The 26,587-nt window shown below is 42.4% G+C and overlaps 1 protein-coding gene across 1 annotated transcript in view; it reads left to right on the forward strand.

The window, feature by feature from the left end:
- aopep (aminopeptidase O (putative)) overlaps positions 1-26,587 on the forward strand; it is a 75,659-nt gene that overhangs the window by 46,845 nt on the left and 2,227 nt on the right. The window contains exons 15-17 of the mRNA XM_069699525.1: positions 13,905-14,021; positions 19,312-19,398; positions 19,550-19,698. Of these exons, the coding sequence (XP_069555626.1) occupies positions 13,905-14,021; positions 19,312-19,398; positions 19,550-19,690 (345 nt within the window). The 3' untranslated portion in view covers positions 19,691-19,698. The remainder of the gene's footprint in view (positions 1-13,904; positions 14,022-19,311; positions 19,399-19,549; positions 19,699-26,587) is intronic.

The raw sequence follows: 26,587 nt of genomic DNA on the forward strand, positions 1-26,587 counted from the left end.
TGAAAATGGAACTGCTAATGAAAGGATTCAGCGAGTGTGTGTGTGTGTGTGTGTGTGTGTGTGTGTGTGTGTGTGTGTGTGTGTGTGTGTGTGTGTGTGTGTGTGTGTGTGTGTGTGTGTGTGTGTGTGTGTGTGTTATGTTAAAGATGACATCACAGTTGTTTCACATGGCATTGCTACAACGACACCGCATTGAGGAGGTAAACTAGCTTCAGTGGAAAACGAAATCCAGATAAGTACCTGGTACCAAAAGCTAGCAAAGTTTAGCCAAGGCAGGACCGTCAGTGGAAAAGGGATAGTGTGTTCCCTAGCCTTTTAACACTCACTAGTAAATGCCCAACCCCAACACTTACCCCAATCTAAATCTTAACCCCTTAAGCATTTCTTTGAATGTGTGTCAGAAAGTGACGATCAGCCAAAATACACTCACTTCCATGGTCTAAAACTCAAATTGGGCATCCTTAAGACTGACGCAAACACACACACACACACACACACACACACACACACACACACACACACACACACACACACACACACACACACACACACACACACACACACACACACACACACACACACACACACACACACACAGAGAGACGCAAATCTAAGGTAAGGCAGCAAGTTGCGGTGAAGATATCTTCAGGAGGAAGGCGTGAGGTAGTTATAAAGAGTCAGAGTAGCACCAACGGGCTTTTCACTGAAGTGGTCAAAACGAATACACACACACACACACACACACACACACACACACACACACACACACACACACACACACACACACACACACACACACACACACACACACACACACACACACACACACACACACACACACACACACACACACATGCATTCTGAATCCCAGAAGCTTTTGAGTGTCATTAAAGTGCAGCTGTGTTTGTCTTTCCAGCACACATGGAAAACACATCAGGGACACAGAGAGAGAGAGAGAGAGAGAGAGAGAGAGAGAGAGAGAGAGAGAGAGAGCAGCCTGCTGAATATGTCTGCCACAATACGCACAAAATAAGTACCTCACTTTGTCACTCAGACAAATACACATTGTTCATTTTGGAGTCCATTCAAACACAAATTTAGACATTCAGTGTAATGCAGTGCTATAAAACGCAGTGTAGTGTGGAGGTCGCGATGTTAAAGCCGGTGACACTTCAGCCAGATATTTAGTGCAGAGTCGTGTTCAATATTGGGCTGGGCTGTAAAATGGAACTGGCTCTTTAGTGGTGGGAAATGAATCAATGCTTTTCACATAAAACCTGATTTAGGCGTCACCTCGTCGATTTCATAGGTACAGTATGTAATGTAATGTTTGTGTGTCTGTGTGTGCGCGTATGAATGTGGCGCGCTGAGTGCTAAAACATCTGTCTTTCCTGGTAATGACTGGGGAGCCGACAGCGCCCTCAGACAGCCTTGACGCACTTAGCCTGGTCAAGAAAACACACACACACACACACACACACACACACACACACACACACACACACACACACACACACACACACACACACACACACACACACACACACACACACACACACACACACACACACACGCAAAGTAATGTCAGCTGTATGCCACTAGGCCCAACGATTATAGAAATCCCTGCACATGAAACCAATAATAGATCTGACAGCGAGCATCTGAGGTGGTGATGTTGTCATAGAGGGAGCCTGGATTATGATTCCTTTTCTTCACTGGTTGAGGTCACTGTTATTCATGCCATGTGAGTGGGTTTCTGTCCCAAAGGAGCCATTGGTTTTTCTTAAAAGCAGTATTTTTAAGATTATCCTAAATTCCTGAAGAGCAGAGACAAATCAATAGTCTAACTGGGATTTTATGAAGTGGCTTGTTGCCAAAAGACCCTCATGTGCAGATACTCTTTGACGGATACCACATAGACACATGTATTTTCAAACCAGTCATTTTCTGAAATAAGACTCTATGAGACAGAAATACACACAGCTATTTTCATTATCGACCAAACTGCTGATTATTTTCTCGATTAATCATCTGGTCTATAAAATGTCAGAACATGGAAAAAAAAATGATCATTACAATGTCCTGAATCCCATGATGTCTTCAAAATTGAATTGACTGGCAGAAAAATAGACAAATAACTTCAGTTTTCTATTTCACAGGACAAAGAAAAATAGAAAATCCTCTCAATTGAAAGGTCAGAGCAAAGAAATGCTTGTCATTGTTGCTTAAAAAAAAAAGGACTACCTTGAATAATCAACTGTCAAAATAATTGCTGCTTTCTTTGTATTGATTGATCAAGGGCTTCAGCTCTGGAGCAGCTCTCATGACCAAATATTAGAGGCATTTGAAATTTCTCCTGGAGAAAAGTGCTATAAAATAGAGGTAAAATGACACTGAAAGAAAAATCATTTGAATCATGAACATGTTAAATCCTGTCAAAGAGCCAGCGCTGTTCACACTGCCAGGGGATGACAGCATATAGACTGAGTGTCTTCATCTTTCTAAAGGTCTTGTGCAATCTAGCGTTAAGACAGTCATTTCATCATTCATGTAAAAACTGTAAAAGCTGATAGCCAAACTGCAAGCGACACCTTCCTCTCAAAATTTCCCAGTCTGGGATATCATGTGTCTAAACATGGTCTTATCATAGGAAAATAACAGACGGGTTGTATTACTTTGGTTTTAATGCAAAGTAAACAACAAGTTTAGAATTTCTTTTAAGCAGTTTTTCCATTTGTGTATCTTGATGCTCTCTCTTACTCCATCTCTCCTGTTTCTGTGCTGTCTTCTGTCATTTTGTGTGTGTGTGTGTGTGTGTGTGTGTGTGTGTGTGTGTGTGTGTGTGTGTGTGTGTGTGTGTGTGTGTGTGTGTGTGTGTGTGTGTGTGCGTGCGTGCGTGTGCGTGCATGACTCCACAGCTGTGTGTCTCTTTCTTTGCTACAGATATCTGGGTTTAGTCCATCCCACATACCTCTGTCAGCTCAGACTGCTTAAACCCAGCCAGCCTGGGTTCACACAGGAGACAACACGCACATATTTACACCACATACAGACACACGCACAAACATACACGGGCACACTGTTAAAAACAGCTTGCACATATGCGGAAAGACGGACTGAGACTCTGAGCCACAGGAGAGTCTACTGAGTTGCTTCCTGAACGTGACCTTTCTGTTTTGATGGCTCTGGCTACGTTAGCCTTTTGCTGCTGTCTCCACTTCCCCTTCCGCCACTCCCTCTTTGTGTTTGAGTCCGTCTGCCAGAGTCCTCCCATCTTTCGCTCTCCATGTTTTCTCTGCCACTGTGGCGCTGTATCTCTTTTCCTCAGTGTATCTTTCACCAACGGTTGATGCTATCGCTCCACACTCGAGGTCATCACCGGTGCATGTTTGTGTTTTACCCCTATTATTGTTGTCATCTGACTAAACCTGGCTTGAATGGACGAATTCTAGCTGCCTGTGTGTGTGTGTGTGTGTGTGTGTGTGTGTGTGTGTGTGTGTGTGTGTGTGTGTGTGTGTGTGCGTGTGCGTGTGCGTGCGTGCTGACATTTAGAAATGTAACTGCTACAAAATGGCTACGAAATTCAGTTGTGAGTCGACCATTCACGATGTTTGTGTGTGTGTGTGTGTGTGTGTGTGTGTGTGTGTGTGTCTGTGCCCTGTTAACCTTAGTAATCATTATAATTAAGAAAAGCCCCCACCACTGATTATATTTATCTGCAAACCCTTAAAGGAAAGTGGAGTGTGGTTGGTGGACACGTTTTAAAAAAAAAAAAAAATTAATATATATATTTTTTTTCCGAGATAATATTTAACCACGAACCCTCGGCTGCTCTCAGCCTCCAAGGAACAGGCTAGAACAAATGACATGAGGAAATTAAGCCTCTGCTATTTTCAGCCTTAGTCACATTTCATTCTTTTGTACAATATGTATTTTAAGGAGTGTGCAGTACAGAATCTTTGAGGTAATCTCACGTACTGTGAGAGTGTGTGCAGTGCATGTGTTTGTGTTGAGCATCAGGGCTCAGCTAAATTCCAATACGGTGATGATATTGGACTGAGATGTCAGTGATTTTCAGACAATGGTGGTCCTGGGAGGAAGAAAATCCTCGGAAGCAGGATTAGACGATCACAAGACACCGAAACTGCCTGGGGAAATATGGAAAAATAATAACACCAAAAAGAATAGTGCGCCCAAGTCTGTGATTACAGCATAAAGTTGCTTTTAGTCAGTTTAAAGCCTTTTTTGTGAACAATCAATGAATGACTGTGAATAAAGTAAGTTTCAACTTTCACAAAATGTGCACACCCAGAGAAACCTGATTGTTTGAATTTGTATGTTAAAGAAAAAGGTTCGAGGTATTTTCTTATGTTTGGCTCTCTTCCCAACTTCTCCAAACCCTTTTGTGGCTAACAGGCTCTTATTTAAGTCATAAATCCTAAAACTGATTATGAATCGGGATTTTTATATTCTAAAAATAACCAAAGCAATTTCCTAAAACATCTGGCCTCATAGCTTTTACCAAATATTATTAAAACTGAGGTAAATATTATTTTTGCAGGTCAATATTTTAAGTTTTCATATTTGGATCGATAATGAGTATTTATGCAGTCGTTGTGACTCAAGATAAACTGCAGTGCCCATGTCTATTGTCATGAGAGTTTATGCCACAGTGCAATGATTTCATGATTGATGGTGGTGTTTAAAAAAAAAAAAATTAAATGCAGGGTTATGCCACAGATTTATCATCAGATATACACAGAAGTTTAGGATCAATAGGATCAGAGTTATTTTGTTTTTTGCACGGGATTTGTTGATAATAAGAAAAATATAGAATATCACTGTAGGCGGATACTATAACAGCCTTTAGACGTGTTTGTCTCTGTCAGTTTGTCCTTGTGAAGTTGCACAAAAAAGGCCTATATGCCTCTGTTCTCCACCATCCCTTCCTCCTCACCTCTCTCTTTGTCTAAGCTGACGTCCAGCTGTTTGGATGTGTCACTGTAGTACAAATGCTGCAGATTTTTTTTTCTCTCGCACACAAACAGCAGTCCTTTTGTTCCCGTGCTGTTTCAAAGGCCTCTCTCTTTCAAAGGCATACGGGCGGTGCTGGGGCAAAACACTCAACAGCCACCGCTGAGACCCGTGCTCAATCCCCAGCTGTAACTCCTAGTGGTTATTTAGGGTGCCTGCATGGAGGGTAGTTGGATCTAAGGAGGCTTGTTATAACCTTCTGGTGAAGACACTGCTGGCAACACAATAAGAAGGCCTGTCTCTACTGCCCCAGATCAGCAGTAGCACAAGAAGTGACGAGAACTGTCCTACAGAGGAATTGTGTTTTACAGAATTGGGAGGAGAAGGGGGATACGATAAAAAAAAAAACGAGGCCCATCTGAACCGTGCATGGGTTTGAGGAGTTGTTTGTGTCTCCGTTGGGAATGGAACAACTGATTGTGGGAGGAGGAGGAATGGTAAGAGGGAGTTGAGTGAGGCATCCACTGGAGACTGCTAGATTTGCGGCTTGCGTGAAAACATAAAGTGCCAGAGATTCATTAAACTTCCCCTGTTTTGGAGGTGTGTGAATGAGTATGAGTCAGAGTGGCAATGAGTAGGAGAGAAAACATGTTAATTGCCTTCATGATCAATGCCAAGTTACAGGAACATATCATTTTACATAATAAATGCGGCACCTAAGAAAGAACAACGTGTTAAAGCAGTGAGGAGAAGCTATCTGATGAGCAGCAGAGTTCATGCCCCATGCATGCTTGCTGAAAGTGTGTACAGCTTGTGTGTGCTTGCAAACTCATTTTGCGTTGGTGTGTTTTTTTTGTGCATGTGTGTATTGCTTGCCCAGTTGATTCCCCCTCAGAGCAAGTAGCCGCCGGGCCCACTGTGTGTGGTTTTTCAGCTTAACCCCTGACTCGCAACCCCGCTGTGACCCCATGCTGCTCTTTGATTGGCCTGAGACTGTGAACTTGAAGGCCAAGAAGGAACATGGGAAGGAAAAACAGCCGCTACAAGGGACTACCTATCCCAACAACCAGCAGCTGATTAAACACACTCAAACGCACATGCATTCACACAATCACACATGCACACGGGCTCGGTTAAATGTTATGGATTTCAGGGAGAAGGACACATGCTAACATGCAGAGCACATACTGTAGCTGTCCGGTGCATACATACCGAAAAATCTGTCCAGCTCGCAGAGCATAAATTAGGCGCTTAGACTTGTTTGTTTTCCAAATGGGCTCTGTTGATTGGCAGTGTATTATACATGCTGTGAATATTTGTTTCCCATTGTAGTCATGCTGGTGAACATTCCTGACACTTTGCCTGTTGTCAGCTCGCAGTATTTCGGTTCGAAGATACGTTGACGAGACAATCGATCTCAGTAGTCATTGTGATGGCAAGGTCAAAACTTCAAAAGCTTTCTGTCTCGCTCTCTTTTTTTTTTCTTTTCTCGTGTCCCTCTGTCTGACTCCCAAAAGCTCTCATTTGCTTTGATTCCTGATTAGGCTCAAGACTGATTGCAACAGCGGGATCCACAAACACACACAAGTACACTGCCCGTTTCCGCTGCCTGTAGATTTTGCGGCTGTTGATTGGAGCCGTTTCCAATTTCAAAAACAAACAACGCTATTAATGATTAAATTGCAGATAAACAGTCGCAGCTGTAGGTCACTGGCGAGGTCGTCATTCTGTGACCGGCGCTATCTGTAAGATCATCACCGTGCAGGTGCGACATCATTAGAGGAAATGACAGGACAGAAGACAGCTCAAAATGAAAGGCCAACATGTGACTCATAGCTAACCTTTCAGTATCTCGTGTGTGTGTGTGTGTGTGTGTGTGTGTGTGTGTGCGCGCACTACAATCCATTACCCGAAATTGGTTTACAAAATCTTTGTCATTAGACCGATTTTTAAATGTCTTTTTAGACCTTGTGAACCCATGAAATTGCAGTATCATATCCCCACAGCGTATGAATTCGTTCTTCTCCAGCCATTCATCAAATTTAGAGTCTTCTCATTACTGCTTTTACTAAAGTCTCCCTCACATGCTTCTGCAAGCAGAGAGTACGGCTGTTGTTTGAGAGGGGCTTCCTGCTAACATGAGACCATGTGATGTGTTAAATAGTCACCTGTTTCTTTCTGGAGAAGGTAGTATGACCCAGTCTATATAGATACAGATATTATTCACTGCACTTGATTCATTGGTAGGAATACACCTTAAAACCGTATATAATGTAAGAACATGAGCAATGGTTCAGGAGTTTCAGAGAAGTGAATGACCACTTTCCAAGATTTAATATTCCCAAGATACAAACAGCTTCTTTGACATCATTTTGATTTAAATTTTTTGCCTCTTGATTCCTATTTTATTCCCGAGCATCTGCCCTGTTTTATTGTGCATTTTCATTCTGTGCAGCTGTATAGAGCAGTTACAAGCTAATTAAACCTGTAAGTATTTGCGATGCCATTTATGCTATCATGTCTGTTGAGAGAATGTTAACAGCTTCTTGACGTACTGTTTCTCCTCAGGACCCAGGCCTGCCACTGCAGTTTGAGCAAATTAATGTTTGGGCCTTTAAATCAAGTTTAAAATGAAGACAGACAAAAAGAGATAAAGGAAGCGAGGAGGGGCTTTTTAATTGGAGGAGCCAGACACACAGTTTGGACGAGTGAAAGAAAGAGTGAAAAGGAGTTGGTATGGAGACGGGGAGCAGACAGTCATGGAGACAGAGGGAGAGAGAAAGGGAGGGATTTGAGTGAAAGAAGGAGTGAAACCCTAGTACCTGAGACGTGGGCTGAGGCCTTTAGCTGCTGGTGCCAGAATGTGTTTTTACGAGCCTGCGGTCAGACAGAAATAAAAGGCAGCCGAGCGGCTGAATGGCATCACACACACACACACACACACACACACACACACACACACACACACACACACACACACACACACACACACACACACACACACACACACACACACACACACGCGCGCGCGCACGCGAACATTCGAACATTCACACACATAAGTCAATGGCCTCTCAGAAATCACAGTTTGGTTTTATAATGTCACAGTTAGTCAATGTCTCCAACCCATATAATGCAGTGTGACTGAACAAGCAGCACGTTCTCCCCAGTGGTCCAAAGGTAGGGAGAGACGGAAGAGAGGGGAAGTGAGGCAGGAAAAGAAAGCATGAGCAACACCATGAGTCAAGACAAATTTGACGTATAAAGCCCAATATCACAAATCACAAATTCAAGGAGCTTTACGATCTTTACAACAAACATCCTTTATCCAAACGTCCATTTAATGGGTCAAAAATAGAAGAAACCTATGGAACAGAAAGAGAAGAAGAATCACTCTTACAGGATGGAAAGATATGTAGTAAATGTCACGTGTACCGAACAACAATATGCATCATCAGGATGGACAAATTATAGAATATAAACACATAGATTTAGAAGGCTGTAGTGCAGAGGTGCTAAGGGCATAGAATTTTTTTTTTTTTTTTTTTTTCATCTATTCCATATATTTTATGGGCACTTGCCGCAGTCACTGCCTTCGTGCCTTTAATTATTATTTTGTTCTCTCATCCTATTTCTTTCTTGTGTTTGCTTTTTATTCACAACTGCTTTGATCATTTCTTGTCATTTCCTCTTTTTTTATATATATATATATATATATATATAATTTTTTTTATAACAATTATAACAGGCTTTACTTCTCCAATTATGCCTGAGTGCAAGATTTCAAAGCATAAATCTCTGCCAGCAGTCCAGTAAGGAAAGTGTTGTAAAAAAATAGAATTCAGTTTTTTTTTTCATAATCGGTGCAAGTCAAAGCAGAAACATGGGAGATGATAGTGATGATTCAGTTACTAGGGTTACCTGAGGTCTCTCCAGCAGTGATGCGATGGTAAATGCTGATTGACTGCTTAAAGTAACAAAGAGACCGAAAGAGGTGAAGGTCACGACCTTGTTTAGCACAGAGGATTTCAGGGATGGATGAATATTTGGAATCAGCTTTGTACATGCATCAAGGCTCCAGAAAAAGGACATGCACTTGCTCTCCTGTCTACTATACAGAACGAGAGTGGTGGTAAGTGCCGTTGCCATAGAAATACTGAACAAGTGATGGATTGTTGAAAAGGCACAGAAAAAGATTTAAGATGTAAATGTTTTATTTTTTTAAGTTGGACAACCATTTTTCATTTTTTACCCTGTCTCTGAGGATGAGGTAGTGGAGCCAATGACAAATCATCAGATCAATTCATGTCTCTTCATCGCAGCCTGATCAATAACAAGGATAGAAATATCACAATAAAGCACCTATTGATGCTGTGAGCATGTGTGTACACATTCTGTACAAAAGGGTAAAGAGCTTCAACTCACTTTGTGCAGTACAAACATATAGCAGCAGTAGTATGACTAATGTTGCTTAGTCCCATACACCCACACGTATACACACACACACACACACACACACACACACACACACACACACACACACACACACACACACACACACACACACACACACACACACACACACACACACACACACACACACACACACTTTGGACTTTTTCTCTCCATTATTCTCAAACTCTCATCTTCTCCAACTCTTCCCACTCACATGGGAATACTGTGGTCAACAGTGCACGCTTACATCTACGCACACGCTTGACTATATATACTTTTATTTAATTTATAGTTTGTGGTTGACATCATATCCTGTGTTTACTATAGCTGTATCTCATTGAGCTGTCAGTCACTGCGGCAAACAGTCTATATTTGTGCATGCATGCGCACACGTGTGTTTGTGTGTGTGCCATTGTTCTGTCGAGGTTTAGAGGTCAGTGTGTGAGGAAACATTTCAGCAGCATATTTCCCAGAGGTCCTTGCAAGGCTCAACTCAATATACATCTGGTGCAACTTGCCCGTGTCAGTGGTTTGTCCAGAAGCGGAGTATGTATGTTGGTGTGTGGACTGTTTTGGATAAAATGTCCATAGGAATGCCTTTGAGAGAGAGAGAGTGACTGTGTCCTGTCTCTTTCATCATTCGCATTCCTCAGTTGTCACGGACAGTATGGGAATAAAATGCTTCTTTAATCTGTCCAAATTCCGTGCTTTGTGTATGTGTGTGTGTGTGTGTGTGTGTGTGTGTGTGTGTGTGTGTGTGTGTGTGTGTGTGTGTGTGTGTGTGTGTGTGTGTGTGTGTGTGTAGATCTTTTCACATGAAGCACTGAGATAGAGAAGGATACGTTTTCCCCTTCAGTGGTGTGCTTTCAGCACTGTACTATTAAGGGCTATTGTTAGAGTTACCCATGACCTAGTAATGACACGGGACTGTGTGTGTGTTGGACTGTGTGTATGGGCTGTTAGTAAGTGTTTGTGTGCCCTTGTACAAGCTCTACCCATTAATAAGGGAGTGCTCAGCCATGGAGTTCACCTTTTCCCCCGTAATTGCTCTCTCTCGCTCTCTCTTCCTCTTCCTCTTCCTCTGCCTCACACACACACACACACACACACACACACACACACACACACACACACACACACACACACACACACACACACACACACACACACACACACACACACACACACACACACACACACAAACAACTATACTACGCTGAAACACTTTCCCAGTCACCGATGTGAAGTTAGATATCCTAAAAGTGCAACCTTAGAGCAGTTATGAAGACGTAATGTCAAATATGACTTTAAAACAGTCGTTGTCAACTGATGGGTCCTTATGTGGGTGTGAACAAAAACAAAGCTGAAGGGAGAAATCGGCAACCTTAACCCTGAAGTCTATGAAATTTTGATTGCTGCGTTTTTATTTTGAAAGACGTAAGGACGTAAGCAACAGCCAAAACTAACATCGTCATGTCAGTAGTTAGCTCCCACTTGAGCATTTGTCAAATGGGTTAATAATAGATATGTTTACCTTTTTATTTAGCTCAAGTTTGCCTTTTTATGTCATATTTCATATTGTACAATTTCTATTTTTGAAACCTGGTGGTTTAGTTTTTTATTTTATGTTTTTAACAGTGCATTTTGTGTATTACTGCACTACTTGGCACTGACTGGCTCAAAAATGTCAAAACTTTTGGTCATGACTAAATGATGAAGGAAAAGATGTGAGTACTGAGGCTCGACCAGTTGAGAACCATCGCTTTAAACATTACAAATAAAAAGTACTCACCCCTCACACTTCTTCCCATTTGTGATAAAATTAGGAGCAGATGTTTTGAGACCACCTATATACATTTACGTTACCTCATTTGTACATACAGGCAGGTGAAGTACAGTCAAACCTACAGTACAGAGGAGACACCATTGTAAGTGCTACAACTCTCAATTTCAAGTTCCACCTGGCACAAGTGCCACATCTTTGCAGCTGTATTCAGCAAAATTCAAATGTTTCTGCTCTCAGAAGAAGTATGTCTTCAAGCAATTTTAGAAGAGAGAGTTTGAATAGTTTCCATTGTTATAGTAGAGTCCATCTTTGCTGCTCCTTTTTTTTTTTTTTTTTTTTTTTTTTTTTTTTTTTTTTTTTTTTTTTTTTTTTTTTTTTTTTTTTTTTTTTTTTTTTTTTTTTTTTTTTTTTTTTTTTTTTTTTTTTTTTTTTTTTTTTTTTTTTTTTTTTTTTTTGCAAATTCTGTGTCCAAGCACAATGAAATGACAGGAAATAAAGGTCAAGAAGGAAGAAAGGAAGAAGGAAAGTGTATATAAGAATATAAAGTAACAAGTACTGTCCTAAAGTATGTACTTGAGTATTTGTGCTTTTGGAAAGGTTCATGAGACAGTTTGTAGAAGCTGATGCTCGTCACCATGGAGATGTTAAATGTGAAGAAGAAGACAATCATGCTCCTGTTATAATGTGTGTGTGTGTGTGTGTGTGTGTGTGTGTGTGTGTGTGTGTGTGTGTGTGTGTGTGTGTGTGTGTGTGTGTGTGTGTGTGTGTGTGTGTGTGTGTGTGTCAGGGTAATAATAACAATGTAAATTGATTTGTAATGTACCTTCATTGACCAGGAATTGATTGGCGCAGACATATTGATTACCGCCATAGCAACAGAAATATACATAAGGGCACAACAGGACCTCAGTCTTGGCGGAGGGAGGTGTGTGTGTGTGTGTGTGTGTGTGTGTGTGTGTGTGTGTGTGTGTGTGTGTGTGTGTGTGTGTGTGTGTGTGTGTGTGTGTGTGTGTGTGTGTGTGTGTGTGTGTGTGTGTGTGTGTGTGAGAGAGAGAGAGAGAGTGTGAGAGAGTGTTTAATTGCAGTGCGGTCCTCTCTTTCCACCAAAGGATGGGAGAGTGAGAAGGATCATGGGGGGGCCCTAAAGAGACTTTTTAGAGATGGAGACGCCACTTCAGAAAACACTCAGCCTTTACAAAATGGAGGGAGCAGGGACATACAGAGGGGGGAGTCAATAGAGGGTGAAGGGAAAGACTGGATATCAGATTTTCCACGGAGTTAGGGGATCATCAGTGTGTGTGTGTGTGTGTGTGTGTGTTTGTCAGGATTGGTAGAAGTGTTTGATTTGATTATTTGCCAGCTAGAGTCTGGGTGTTATTCCCTCAGCTCCAACAGCTACATGTTGAAATACTTCCTGGTTTTAGGTCAGGTATATCCCGGTAGCGCTGTGGAGGTTGTTTACTGAGGATAGCTTCACCAAATATGGGCTCCACAAAAATTATATTGTCGCAGGCTGTGTTTACATAAATAGAAGGAGGTAAACATATCCAGCATGAATAGGATGTCTCCCTCCTTGTCTGTCATTTTCCTCTTGCTATCTCGTGCTCTGCTTCACTTAGTGTCATACACACACACACACACACACACACACACACACACACACACACACACACACACACACACACACACACACACACACACACACACACACACACACACACACACTCACACTCACTTCATACTTATTTTCACATTCGTCTCCACGGGGCTTTCAGACCTTAATTGTGTCCCAGACTGGGACCAGACAGAGAGTGTGGCTGGGAGTGCTGGGTGTATCCAGGAGAGAGCCAGGCAAGGCTGGGCACAGCTGTCCCCAGAGGAGGAAGTCACTCTCTCATATCGCTGCCCACATCCATCCTCAGAGTCATCCTCTCAACTCACCGCTGAATTTTCACCGTCCCCGAAGATGTTAGTCATCACAGGAAAATAGTTTTTTTCCCTTCAGTTCTACCGCAGGATAACACAATCAGTGTACGCACTATTAGGAAGCAACAGGAAGGCATTTCCTATTTCCTGAAAACCTTTTCGTCTCTGACATAGCTGCAATGAGGGATTTCACTGCAACCTTACAACTTCCAAAGACTTATACTGTTCTGTAAAATGTCTTTTTTGGCCGTGTGTTTCTCTGAACAGTGCTCCTCTCTTTGTCTCTCTACAGCAGGACCAAATCAAAAAAAGACAACTTTATTGCTTTACTCTTTGTCCTTGGTTCAAATCCGAATAATTTCTCTTTGTCTGTTCTTTTTTGTAATATTTCCCAGTTGTACAAGATTCACTTGATTTACCATATTTATTTAATTACTGTGTCAGCTCTGTTTTATTATTCTGCCGTTTCTTCTTGTTTGAAAGGCCGCATTAATTGGGACTTATATTGATGTGTTTTTTCATCAAGGCTTTCGAAGCGCAGCGTAGAAAATGAAACTCGTGGAAAATAATGTAAATTGCAAGTGGGTGAACAGCATGCAATATGTAAATGCTAGACTTGATAACTTTGCCAGTTTGACGCCGCCGGTGTAAGGAAGATGGGCCAATTTTGCTCCTAATATTTAATAATGTGTCTCAATATATTGTATGAGGGTGCTTGTATTACTCAGCAGTATTAATATCATGAACTGTTTTGTCTCCTCAGTTGACGTCGGACCAGTTGGTGATGCTTCTCGAACTTGTGTTGGAGGAATCGGAGCTCAGCGTGGCATCAATGCGTGCTCTGCAGAAAACCTACAGTCTACAGAATCGAGACGCTGAGGTAAGACCACACACTCACATAGACACATATTCTCACACACACACACACACACACACACACACACACACACACACACACACACACACACACACACACACACACACACACACACACACACACACACACACACACACACACACACACTCAGACAAGTGAGCATATGCATCCAAGCTCTTTAATCTCCTCTAATGGGAGAAACATTTTTTTGAGGGTTTCCTGTCTTCCTTTCTTCTCTTCTGATCCCAGGTCACAGACGCTAAGTAATGTTCTTTACCGCTGCCATTACTGGCTAAATCCCACAAGTATTCACTTCATGTTTTAACACTGAACAAAGTTCCTCAATGGTACTATTAACAATGTTTGTGAGTGTTTGTGTGTTTTTGTCTGTTTGTGCTGTTTGTGTGTGTGTGTGTGTGTGTGTGTATGTGTGGACAGCTTTAAGAGTTCTTTATTGTACAGCCTCTCGGTACAGGAGCATGAGTGAGAAAACACAGCTGCGGCAGAGCCCGTAAACTGTCCACGCTAACCTCCATCATTAACACATGGCTCGTCTTGAAATGAAAAATTCAATACATATTTAGTTTTTATTAGTTATATGAGCTGTTGGGGCAGTAATGTATGTAATGGGGCTGAGATATTCTGTTGTACAGAGCCAGTTGAGTGGTGATTACATGAGAGACATTTTAAATATTTACATTCCAAACTCTTGCTCAGGTCCCACAAATAAATAAGAGTGCTTCTAATTCTGTATTTTCAAGGTGTTTCTGCCCATTTTTATGCTGAAATCTGAAAGCATAATTTATTTCAGAGCTTCCGCTTCCTTCTTTAGATCATTGTCTTACTTTCAATTTTAGTAGTCGACCTCGTGGTCAAAATCCGGAGCCACTCTGTGTTTGGTCTCGGGTCTTTAGTCAGACTTCCTGGCAGATGAAAGCAGATTCTCATCTGCAATTTCCAGGAAAAAAAAAAAAAAACTTTCAGGGTTTGCTAAAAATACACAGAGCCATTATGCATAGTCATGCATGGTCAAACACACACTTACACAAACTGACACACACACACACACACACACACACACACACACACACACACACACCTACACACACCTGCCTAAAGGCAATGGTCCAGTCCTAATGTCAGTAATCTCATTCAGAAGAGGTTAATCGCCTACGCCGCGCCTTATAAATGTGGCCATTTATTCTCTTCTCTGTCCATGGCTCTTTTTCTTCCTCTCTTCACTCAGCTCTGCTTTGTCGGGTACCGCTTTCTACTCAGATGATTGACGATTGATCTGTCTAAAATTCTTGGATAAATACGGGAATGAGAGCAGTGCAGGCTCGGTAGCCCCTCAGTGTTTACCTCACAGAGAAGGAGAGCTTTTCAGAGTGAATGAATATTGGGTGATAGGAATAACTGGTATGACTTCTGAAAGGCAGTTCGTGATAAGGTGACTCTGAATGACTATCTTTCCCATTACTGTGAAATGACTGATTGATCACCTGAAGATAGAATTGTGTAGCCATACCTTTTAGGGTGATTACATGCAAAATGAATGACAAAGTTTTGATATTTAATCATTTGAACAAATCCTTTCCGTAGATATCTTTCCCATTGCTTCAACTTAATGTGGTGGCACATATTACATACACACATGCATGTTGAACCACCTGTTAGTTCTGTGCTAGACGTGTCTCACTACGAGCAGAAGTGCGTTTAAAAAGACGTTTAAGTGTGACGCTGCACTGTGAAAGTGATAAAGGAGCTCGATGCTGGGTTAAAGGTGCTAATGTGCAACCTCAAGTTTCTGTGTGTCTGATTTGCGTGAGCACGTACACAATAGTCAAAGGAAATCTGTGGCTGACCGCCGGTGTGCGTGCAGTCCGGACTGCTTTGTGTCCGCCGTGAGTGACCATGAATATGTGTGTGAGTGCGTCTGAGAGCCGGGGCATGCGTTTGCATGTATGAGTGAGAGTGCGTGACTTCGACCCACTTCCTTTCATATGAGCCTCATGTGATGTGAGATGTGGTGTGACTCCACATGTGCACGTGTACATGCATGTGCGTCCTGTGTGCAGTTTCGTGAAAGCGTTTACGTGCATGTATGTGTCGAGGGCCATCTGTCGGTCAGTCACACAGGCCCTCATTGTGCTCAGGTCAGGTTTACTCCAGTGACTGGAGACTTCACATCAGGTCATCTGGAGGAGAGGAGGAGAGAAAACAGAACAGCAGAGAGGAGTTACTAAGAATAAACAAAGAATTTTCTAAGAAGGAATTTTTAAAAAGTTATCTCTAGATTATTTGTATACTTAAATCAAATTGACAATCTCAAAGGGCTTCACAGGCTCATATTAGACTGGAAACAAAAACAGCTCCTCAAGTGAGGAGGTCTTAAAAATAAAAACCATGGCAAGGTTCACAAGGGAGGAAATCCCCCTCCAGGCCTTGTAGGTGCCACTGGGCCAACTAGATAAGAAAACAGTGATGGCTGCATTTAGATTGTGTCGTGGGTCACGAGTATAAAGATTTAGATTTGACTTTATTAATCCCACAGTGGGGAAGAAAGATTAATATACTAAAAGAAAGAAAAAGGCTAGTTCACCATTTTGGGAGATTTGCTTATTCTCCTTTTTAAAAAAAAAAATAATAATAATAATAAGATTCTGCACACGAAATAAGAGGCCAGATAAAATTTGAGTGAAAAAGTTAAACTGGCTGCATCTAAAGATGAAAAATCCACCCAACGGCACCTCTAAAGCTGACTGAATAAGATGTTTGACATTTGGATAAAGCCCTGTTTCTGCCTGTTTTCACTCTTTATGCTAAGCTAATGATCTCCTGGCTATAGGTTCATATCTATCAAACAGAGAAATAAGAGTGGGGACAATCATTTCATCTAACTCCCGGGGGGGGAAGAAAGGAATATTTCCCCAAATGCTGGTGTACATTATGTGGACATGTCCAGGCAACACTGCATTGTCATTTCCACTTCATGCTGATCACTTTCACTTAATGCTTTTGCATATATGAGATATATAGGTTTGTGTAGGTTTGTTTGTTATGGTAAGTAACATGCACACACAAAGTACTTGAGGAACAGCATGTGTTAGGATTGGTACGGGTGGGGTGGGGTGGAGTGGGGGGAGGAGGGGGCGGGGGCTGCAGTAATAAATGAAGGAATGTCACTGTGTAATTGCATGTGCTGTCAGAGAGAGGGGCCCAGCGAGAGGAGAGCCAGTAAAAAAAGGGGGTAAGGAGAGGTGCACCAGGCAGCTGCTCTGCCCCGGGGCTCTCCCCAGGAATGTGACCCAGCACAGCAAACAGCTGCCGGGGCTACGCAGGCCAGAAGGGCAGGGCTGGCACAAGAGGGTACACATACTGTACACACTCCCGTGCACTCCCATGAATACAGACACACATATCCTTGTTCCCATGTGGGCAGAAGACAGAAGAGCATGTTACATTTAACTCGCTTTTTTGTCTGCTTTGGGATTTTTGTCGCCTTCCACAAAAAAGCTGAAAAAGTATGGAAATGGAAGGTTTTAAATTGGGATGAAAGAGGGTTTTGAAAGGCCTTCTGAGACCAATTAAACTCATGTTTATTTATTGGGCTGCAGAGGTAATGTGAGGATTTAAATGTGGTTGTATTAGATTGAGATTCTGTTCTTATGCTGCTTATGCTAGATGAAGGGCGGTCGAACATTTCTGGCACAAACAAACAGAGCAACAATTCCTATTAGGAGTGTGAATCCTTTAAAGAAGCACTCGGACAGATCCATTTGGCTCCTATCTGGAATATGCCATCTCAAAATGATTATGTGTACAACTGCTTTAGAAATGCCCAAAGCTTGAGCTGTTGAAATAGAATCAATCAGCAGAAATCCCACGCTTGGTCACTGTACTCTCCAAAGGACTAGTTTATTATTCTGAGAGAGTGGAGATAGTTATGGAGACAGAAACACCCTCAAAAAAACAGCCGAGGGAAATTGTCAGGCTTTAAAGTAGTGAAGGTGCTTTAAAAGATTTTTCAACTGGAATTTTTTATCGCTCTTCTGTCTCTTTTATCATCTTCTGTCTGTTTCCTCCACAAGAGTACATCCATACACACACACACACACACACGCACACACACACACACACACACGTGCACGCTCATAGCAGATGATGAAGGATGATGGTTGAGGCAGGGACAGAGCCAGTCTCTGATCTCTCCTGTAACCGCGGCAACAGAGCTCCTATTGATCCTCTGGGAGAAAGGCCAGGCATTAGCTTTCCCACTTACAAATACACACATACAGTAAATGTTCACCTGCGTAGACACACACACACACACACACACGTATACACACTCCGAGCACGCACGTAGTCGGAGAATTAAATAGAACTTTTACGCGTGAATCTTTAGATTGAGATGATTTTCTTCCTAAAACAAAGTTCACGTCTGGTAATCCTCCGACTGTGGATGAAGCCATTCTTCGTCAGAGCAGCTCCCAGCTTTGTTTCCAGGCTTATCAGATGAGCTGTTTGTCTTTTGTTACTGGCATTGAGGGAGATCTGTTTCATATTGTGTGTGAGTGCACAGGCTAAAACCCTCGACGTAAAATGTCCTGCAATATGGTAACTTTTTAAAGATCAAATCAATTCACACCATTCAAATTTGAATGCTTTTCTTTTTTTGTATTGGCGGTAAAAAGTAATTCAGAAGAATTTATTCTTCTAAAGTGCTTTACCAACCATGTACAGAAGTTGGTAAAGCATTAACGTGGTTAGTGAACGATAAATTATCGACTGGTATCCCGGAAAAGTGACGCAGGTCAGATGATGTGTAATGTGAGTCTTTCCTTGTTCGGAGGAGGCGGGTTGGGTGCGTGGTCCACTGTTCGGTCTCCTGTTTCCAACCACGAGTCGGGACAGTTTTTTTAAAACCGCGTTTACTGTTGCCATGATGATGTAGGTTGCATAACTTGAAGAAAGTAGTGAGTTTAACCCAAACCAAGTACTTTTTATGTCTAAACCTAATCAGGGGCACACATTTAGGAATCACTCCCGATGGTAGCATTTGAGGGTCGAAACAAACTTCCTGTGTGGTCGTTGGGGGGGGGGACCTGGTGGGTTTGTGCCATTTTTCATGTTTTAATTCCTAAATCCTTTTTTGTTTGCTTATAATTTTGTGGCCAGTTTCACCAAAAGTCTCTTAAAAAGGGGAGTTTTCTGTTTCAATCCAATTTTAAATAAATGAATGAAAAATCTGTGTTCCATCATTGTTTTATTTTCTCTCTGTTTTGGTTTCCAGGTGCGACATCGCTGGTGTGAGCTGGTGGTCAAACATGTGTACACTCAGGCGTATGGAGACGTAGAGCACTTTCTGGTTCATGACCAAGTAAATACACACAGCTGCTGAACATTTGTCCTGTATTATACAGACAAATCTTCAAACATACTGATTCAACCAGAGAAAATTAGACAGTAAACTAAGACTGACACGTGTGCGTGTGTGTGTGTGTGTGTGTGTGTGTGTGTGTGTGTTCCAGGCCATGGGTGTGTATCTGTACGGGGAGCTGATGCTTCAAGAGGACCCGGAGCAGCAGGCTCTGGCTCATCGCTGCCTCTCATTGGTCCAGGAACAAATGGACCAATCGGCACGCAGGGTGGTGGAGGAGATGGTGCTGTGACATTGAAGGTGAAGTCTCATTTTCAGTTCTTTAGCTTTAACATGTTGCTTGTCATTTAATTTTTTTTTTCGTGCTCGTATGCTCTTGTTTTGAAACTCAGTAGGAGGCAGAGGAAGATTTTCATCTTTTTTTAATTTACATTTTTTGCTCTCAAGACCAGAATCACTTTCTCCTAAACTTACGGAAGCTCTCGTTTCATCATAATTTGACTGGCGCTCATTGGCACACATATGGACCAAAATTACATCAGCGAGTCTCTAAACAAGCTGAACCAGAAATGTAAAACTATATTTGTGCAGATTTATAAAATAAGAGAGATCTATCTGCTTAGGGTTTTCAGTTGCTTTATATTTGCAGAAAGATGTCTGATAATCGGCTGCTGAGTTACTTGATCCATTCATGGGAAAACGAGCTAATAACATCCCAGAATAATAAAACTCAGAGGGGCTTCGGAAATGTAACCGCAACATTTAATCAAATATTCGGTATCGTCTAATCATTTGACTTTGAGATGTCGGGCTAATTGTATTTTTCTGGCGTTTTTTACGTATTTGTATGTTTTATTGACACAATCTGTATCTCACATCTGACCTTTTAGTCTGAGGTGGCGTCTGTAAAAGACAGCTTTGTGTTGAATTGATCCTGATTCCCTCTGCCCCGGCGGACAGTCCGTACTTGAGTCACTTGGCTACCTATGCTTGCACATTCCTTCCTGAGCCCATTGAGTGTGCGTCTCGTGTGTGTTGTGCACATGTGTGTTTGTAGACTCCGAATGGGGCCTTTTCCGTGGTTTCGCAGCAGCGCCGTCAGGATGTGTTTGTCAGAGATGGAATTTGGGAATGTGTTCCTCAAACAAACGAGAGAGGAAAGACAGAAAAACAGCGAGAACGGGTCAGTGAGCATTTTCTGAGTTGCTCAGGATGGTCTCCACTTGATGTGGAGTGATTTTTATACTGTTTGACCCTGAAATTCCTTGTGTGTGTGTGTGTGTGTGTGTGTGTGTGTGTGTGTGTGTGTGTGTGTGTGTGTGTGTGTGTGTGTGTGTGTGTGTGTGGACGACTCTGAACAGTAAGGGGTTCATTGGCTTGACACTAAATTAAGAAATGGGGGGATTGGGGTGAAGATAGGTCTCTTTGAAGCTGCTGATCTTTTCATAACAGTCATGCTATTACTCACATTAACCTTTGAATAATGAGAGCAGGCAATTAAATGCATCTTGGCTGCACAATTTAGGAATAGCAACCTAACTATTCTTCAGTCAGTGATTCTAAAACTGTGGTACTTGCACCACTGGGAGCTCCACCTGGTGGTACACGAGAGCCTTGAGCTGAAAGGTGAAAGGTCATTTCATTTTATTACAGAAAATTATTACGACATTTTAATGACATTATAATAATTAAACGTTTGATGTTAATCATTTAAATATTTGAGAAATATAACACGCCTGTACTCACATCTGACATAGCATATCGCTAGTGTTAGCTTGCTCACATTTTAGAAGCCAAAACCAGGAAATGATCAGCAAGTCGCTTATTGAAATGTTTTAATATTAATTCAACTATTAATCAGTTATCAAAATCGTTGCCGGTTAATCGACTGTCGATCTTCTAATCACCTAATCAAGTAATTCTTCAACTTAAGTGTGGTCTGGTTAAGATTTATTCAAGTGTTTCTTGTAAACAGCCCCACAGCTGTCAACAAAATCTAGTAACGATATTGATCAGCTCTGACAAGTTTCTGGAAATTTTTTGACATAACTCAAGAACTCTAGCAGCTCTCGAACAGAGCTTTTCTACTTTCTAACCAAACAGAACACAAAAAAATATACCTTTCTGACTTTGCTCCAGATTTCGCCGAAATATGTCTTAACGTAGTTGAATAAAGTTAGAGCACAAAACTGACGAAGAACAGTGATTTTAAGGCGCTTTTGTTTTACTTTGTCTGGCCTTCACAGACAATTCAATTTGGATCAAAGCATACATTACTTAACCTCGTCAAATTTCTTCACGCTCCACCTTTTCGCTCACAGCTCCAAAGTCCGCTATCTATGTTATTATTTTGCAGTCGGGTGAAGGGAGGCGTCTCCGACCTCGGTCAACACCGGCTGCGTCACGAGGCGCTGCTAAATACTTGTCCACACCAAACCTGAGTGACTTACTGCACTAAATCCTTTTTTTTTTTTTTTTTTTTTTTAGGCTGTGACCAAGCTGCAGCGAGACAGGCTTTTATCTTCAGACACAAACACACACACGGTGAGACAGCTTTATGCGTTTGCGCAGGATGCGAAAGGCTTTCTCCACAAGTGCTTGGCATCTGGCTTGAGTCCTGATAAATCTCTCTGACACGCACGCAGCACAAACATACGTACAGCACACAAATATGTAGCACCTATCTGTCTGTGCCAGCCGATCTCTTGTCATCATCCGTCACTCCCTCGCTACACCTCCCTGTGGAGTCTTACCACAAGTACAGGAGAAATGAAATGGAGCAGCAAAAACAAAAACAAACAAACAACAACAACAAAAAAAACGAACAGAAGAAGAAAAGATGAATATCCTAACTTTTCCCACTGCTTCCCATTGGACTGACACAAACAAGCCTCTGTAAACATCAGCGGATCACGCTGGTCAACTGAGCTCGGGTGCAGATCTCTCTCCAATTAAAATGATGGATGAACAGACCCCCCCCACCCCCCACTGCTTTTTCATATCGCACTGTGGGGAGATGGATTTATGTTTTACTGCTCACTTTGTGTTCCCCCCATTGTCTTTTTTTTTTTGAAAGTAGAACAGTCTTCCCTTGTACCCTTTTACACCCTCGCACAGACCACAGCAGAGTGGGATTAGGCTGAGGCGGGCTGAGAGGGTTTTTTTTTTTTTAACTCAAAACAACATGTCTGTCAAGGGCGCACTCGCTGCTCTGTGTTTTTAAACCTAAAAAGCACAACCCTTTAAAAAGAGAAGGGTGGTCTCTCCCTGTCTCTTTCTCCCCCTTTTCCCCTCCCTGCTCACTCCCTCGTTCTTTTCTTCCCCCCCCCCCGGTACATGCCTCTGGAATCCCTCTTGATCCGCTTAATGAGGGGCATATCGCCGGGTTAGCCGAGCGTGGCGAATGGGAGACGAGGAGAGGGGTAACCAAGGAAATAGTGTGAGAGAGAGAGAGAGAGAGCGGGAGCGAGGATCTACAGGTCCGGTCTTTCATGGCTGCGGTCTGATGGGGCAAGACGTAAGGGAGGGAAAAACACGGAGGAAGAACAGAAAAAGTTCGAGGTTTTTTTTATTTTATTTTATTTTTTTTGGGTTTCAGAGTGTTTGCAGTTTTGCAGCGGAGTGAGCTTGAGGATGTAGGTAGAGAGGGGAGAAAAAAAAAAAAAATAGACAGACAGAAGATCTTGTTCTTTCATGTCTGGGCTGTGAGGGTTCCTGGCGTGCTGATTTGTGACTTATGATAAAATCACATTGCCAGGGATTACCACACAGCCCTGACCCAGCCGGCTGCTGTCACACACACACACACACACACACACACACACACACACACACACACACACACACACACACACACACACACACACACACACACACACACACACACACACACACACACACACACACACAGCCCCCCCCCCCCCAACCTCCCCACAAAATTCAAAACTAAAGAAGACATGATTATTTAAGGGTCTGTGTAATTGTGTTGGAGGAGCTGGTGATGTGGAAGTGCAGGAAAAAAAAAAAAAAAAAAAAAAAAAAGGATGACGAGGGAGCTCAATAATTGTGGGTGTTTTGTAAAGAGTGTGTTTACCGGAAGTGTGAACGTGTCAGTCAACCGTACAGGTTTTTGTATCCTCTCTCCAGCCAGACACAGAGCTTAGCTGATTGGTGAACAGTGATTGATTTCCTCTTTGTTCACAGTGGCTAAGTTCTGCACCTGAGGAGAGCATGACCCAGACAAGCAGACAAAGGGAGACAAGTGCGAGAGAAAGAGGGGGGACGAAAAGCGGCGTTCGGTTTTTGCAGTGTGTTGAGCCTTATTTTCCCACTCCAGTTATCTGATGTGTGTTTTGCACATTTCACTCACGCCACTCCTTCCTCCGTGTCCTCCGCAGTTTTCTCGCTCCCTGCTTCGACAGTCCTTCCTGCTCTCGCCTCGTTTCACTTTTCTCTTCCTCGCGGTCTCACAGTTTGCCCCTTCAGTTTGGTCTGAAAAGCTCTCCTCTCTCCCAGCCTCACTTGCAAGTCTGTGAAACTTTCCACCGAGACCCTCACTCAGAAGAATTAAACACACACACACACAAAAAAAAACAACCCGTCGCAAATTTAAAATGCAACTTTACTAATGAGTGCCACTCTACGCTCTCCCGCTTTCCCTGTTGTTTCTTCCTCCTCCTCTCATCTTCCCTCTTTGCTCTGTACTTCCACCTCTCTGCTTCTGTCTCCCTTTTTTTTTTAGTTACGTAGCGTAAAAGATAATGCTGCAGACGGTTGCACGCTTCTGTAGTTAGAGCGAAGGCGAGAGCCAAGTATCTCAGGAGAGCGACTGTACTCGCGGTGCTAATGAGGCCTGGGGAGACCCAAACTCTGCTTAATGCCGCTGACAGATATTCCATCTATACAGGAGCAGAGGCCACCGTCATCACCCTCATCATCATCATCATTGTCCTTCATCGTGCTACTCTCTTAGCAGCAAACGTTGTTCCGGCCGACGTGTAAAAAGTATGATAGAAAACCAGCAGTGTTACATCGCAGTCTTTCGGTACTTCCAAGCAGTACATACGAATATTTCCTTAAAGATATAATTAGTCAGGTCGATGCAACGTGGACTCAAACGTGTGGCATAAAAATGGATAAACAAAATCTTTTAATGAATGGTATGGGAATTTAAAGGCGCAGTGCGTGGGATTTAGTGGCATCTATTGGTGAGGTTGCAAGTAACTGAACATGCCTTCACTCACGCTCTGCTCCCGCGGATGCAAGAGAAACTATGATGGTTGCAAAACTGGCAAAGTGAAAGGGCCTCCTCCGGAACCAGTGTTTGGTTTGTCCCTTCTGGGCTACTGTAGAACTGTGGCGGTGCAACATGGTGTCCTCCAGGAAGAGGACCCGATCCCTATGCCGGTACGAAGAGCTCATTCTAAAGTAACAAAAAAACAAAACAAAACAAAAAAAGATTCTTAGTTTTAGGTGATTATACACGAATCCTCCTCAATCCTACACACTGAGCCTTTAAGGGAGTATTTTAAACTTTTTTTTTTTTTTTTGGATAATGCATTATGTTGCCCAAACGTACACGAGGAGATTGATTCTAGTCTCATAACTGTCTGTTTGATTTGAAGCCAGCAGCCAATTAGCCTACTTAACATAGAGACTGGAAACAGGGGAGGAAAAGACGGGCTCTGAGCAAAGGTTACAAAATCTGCCTTCCAGCACCTCTGGAACTAACTCACTTTGTTTGTTTACTCTGTTTAAAAACTGAAGTGTAAACTGACTTTGATTTCACAGGAGGATTTTATGAGGGACTATTTCTTGGCTAGGTGCAGTGACTTCCTGGAGTCCCTGTTGGCTGCTTGACAACCTCACAGTGACATCAAGGTTTCTGCACAGTATGAACAAGATTTCATGTCAGATTAGCTTTTCCTTCTGGTTTTCAGTCTTTGTGTTTAAGCTCAGTTAACCGGCTGCTGACTGCAGTTTCACATTCGTCTAACAGATGTGAGCACATTAGAAAAAAAAGCGAATCAGCATGTTTGGCAAAATGTCAAACTGTTTCTTTAACTTAATAATGCAGTAAAGCATTAAAGTGAGATAGCGCAGGTTAACTGGTTAAAAAAAAAAGAAAAAAAAAGGGTTGCCTGGGCCATCATGAAATCAGTTCTCAAAATCATCCTTTAAGCACTTAAAACGCCTCAGGTTTTCAACTTAAAATCACTTTGGCAGTGAAAAGTGCCGCCCGGGCGCCCTCGGCTGATACATATTGATTTTTGATGTAATCTCAGCCTGAGGAAGCCAAGATACAGAAACCCGTAAAGCAGACGAATTCTCACACACTGTGAAGAAAAACAAGACCGAGGCATCAAAGATGGAAATCTCAAACACGATTTCAAGGTGCTCCCATGATCTAGGTGTCAGTTTCCCCTTATTGGAGTGATTTAGTGCTCCTTACAGTGGATTTAATGTGCCACACGAGCTTCGATTGTTTCGTCTCGGGTAGGAGAAACAAAAAGCTGTGATTTCTGCAGAACACCCACTGATAACGTGAAAAGCAGCAATTCTCAGTTGGGTTACAGCACATGCTTTTGTTTCAGGCATCACAGAGTGTACTGAGAGAAGGTTCCCGAATTAGTCAAGATAAGCTGTAGCACAAAAACACAAAAAAAAACACTGCAAACAAAGGACGAACGTTCTCAGCAATGTGAGCAAGTTTATCATGCAAGGTTGCGTTTCCCTTGTGCTGTCTGCCGACACAATGATCAATAAATCCAAGTCTGTTTTCACAAGTCCCAAGAAATAGATTGGTTTGGGAACTGTTATGCAACAAACCTCCCCTCCCCCTCCCCCCATTTACATCTCCCTGCTAAACAAGGAAAAACTCATTCCAGCTGAGCGCGCTCGTCAGATGTCGATATCTGCAGGTGAGCTACGCGCGAAGAATTAATCGCGCGTGACGGACGCCCCTAAAGTTTAAACATACTGTATCGCCTCTGCCACAAGGTGCCGGGATCCTCTTTTGTTTTACCAGCCGACCGTAATGCAAATCTATACCGTTCTGGTCCGACTGCTCCCTCATCAAAACAGTGACAGATGGCTGAAAATGTATTTTAAACCTGCTCTTGCCTTTTTTTTTTTGTCAATTAGAGTGGAAGCTGCGAGGGGGTATTATAGCGCTCTATATTCACAACGA

The sequence above is a fragment of the Brachyistius frenatus genome, unplaced genomic scaffold (assembly GCF_029030835.1).
Source record: "Brachyistius frenatus isolate BFR_SWC_R1_liver_20210118 unplaced genomic scaffold, ASM2903083v1 Contig_30, whole genome shotgun sequence".
Classification (NCBI taxonomy): Eukaryota; Metazoa; Chordata; class Actinopteri; family Embiotocidae; genus Brachyistius; species Brachyistius frenatus.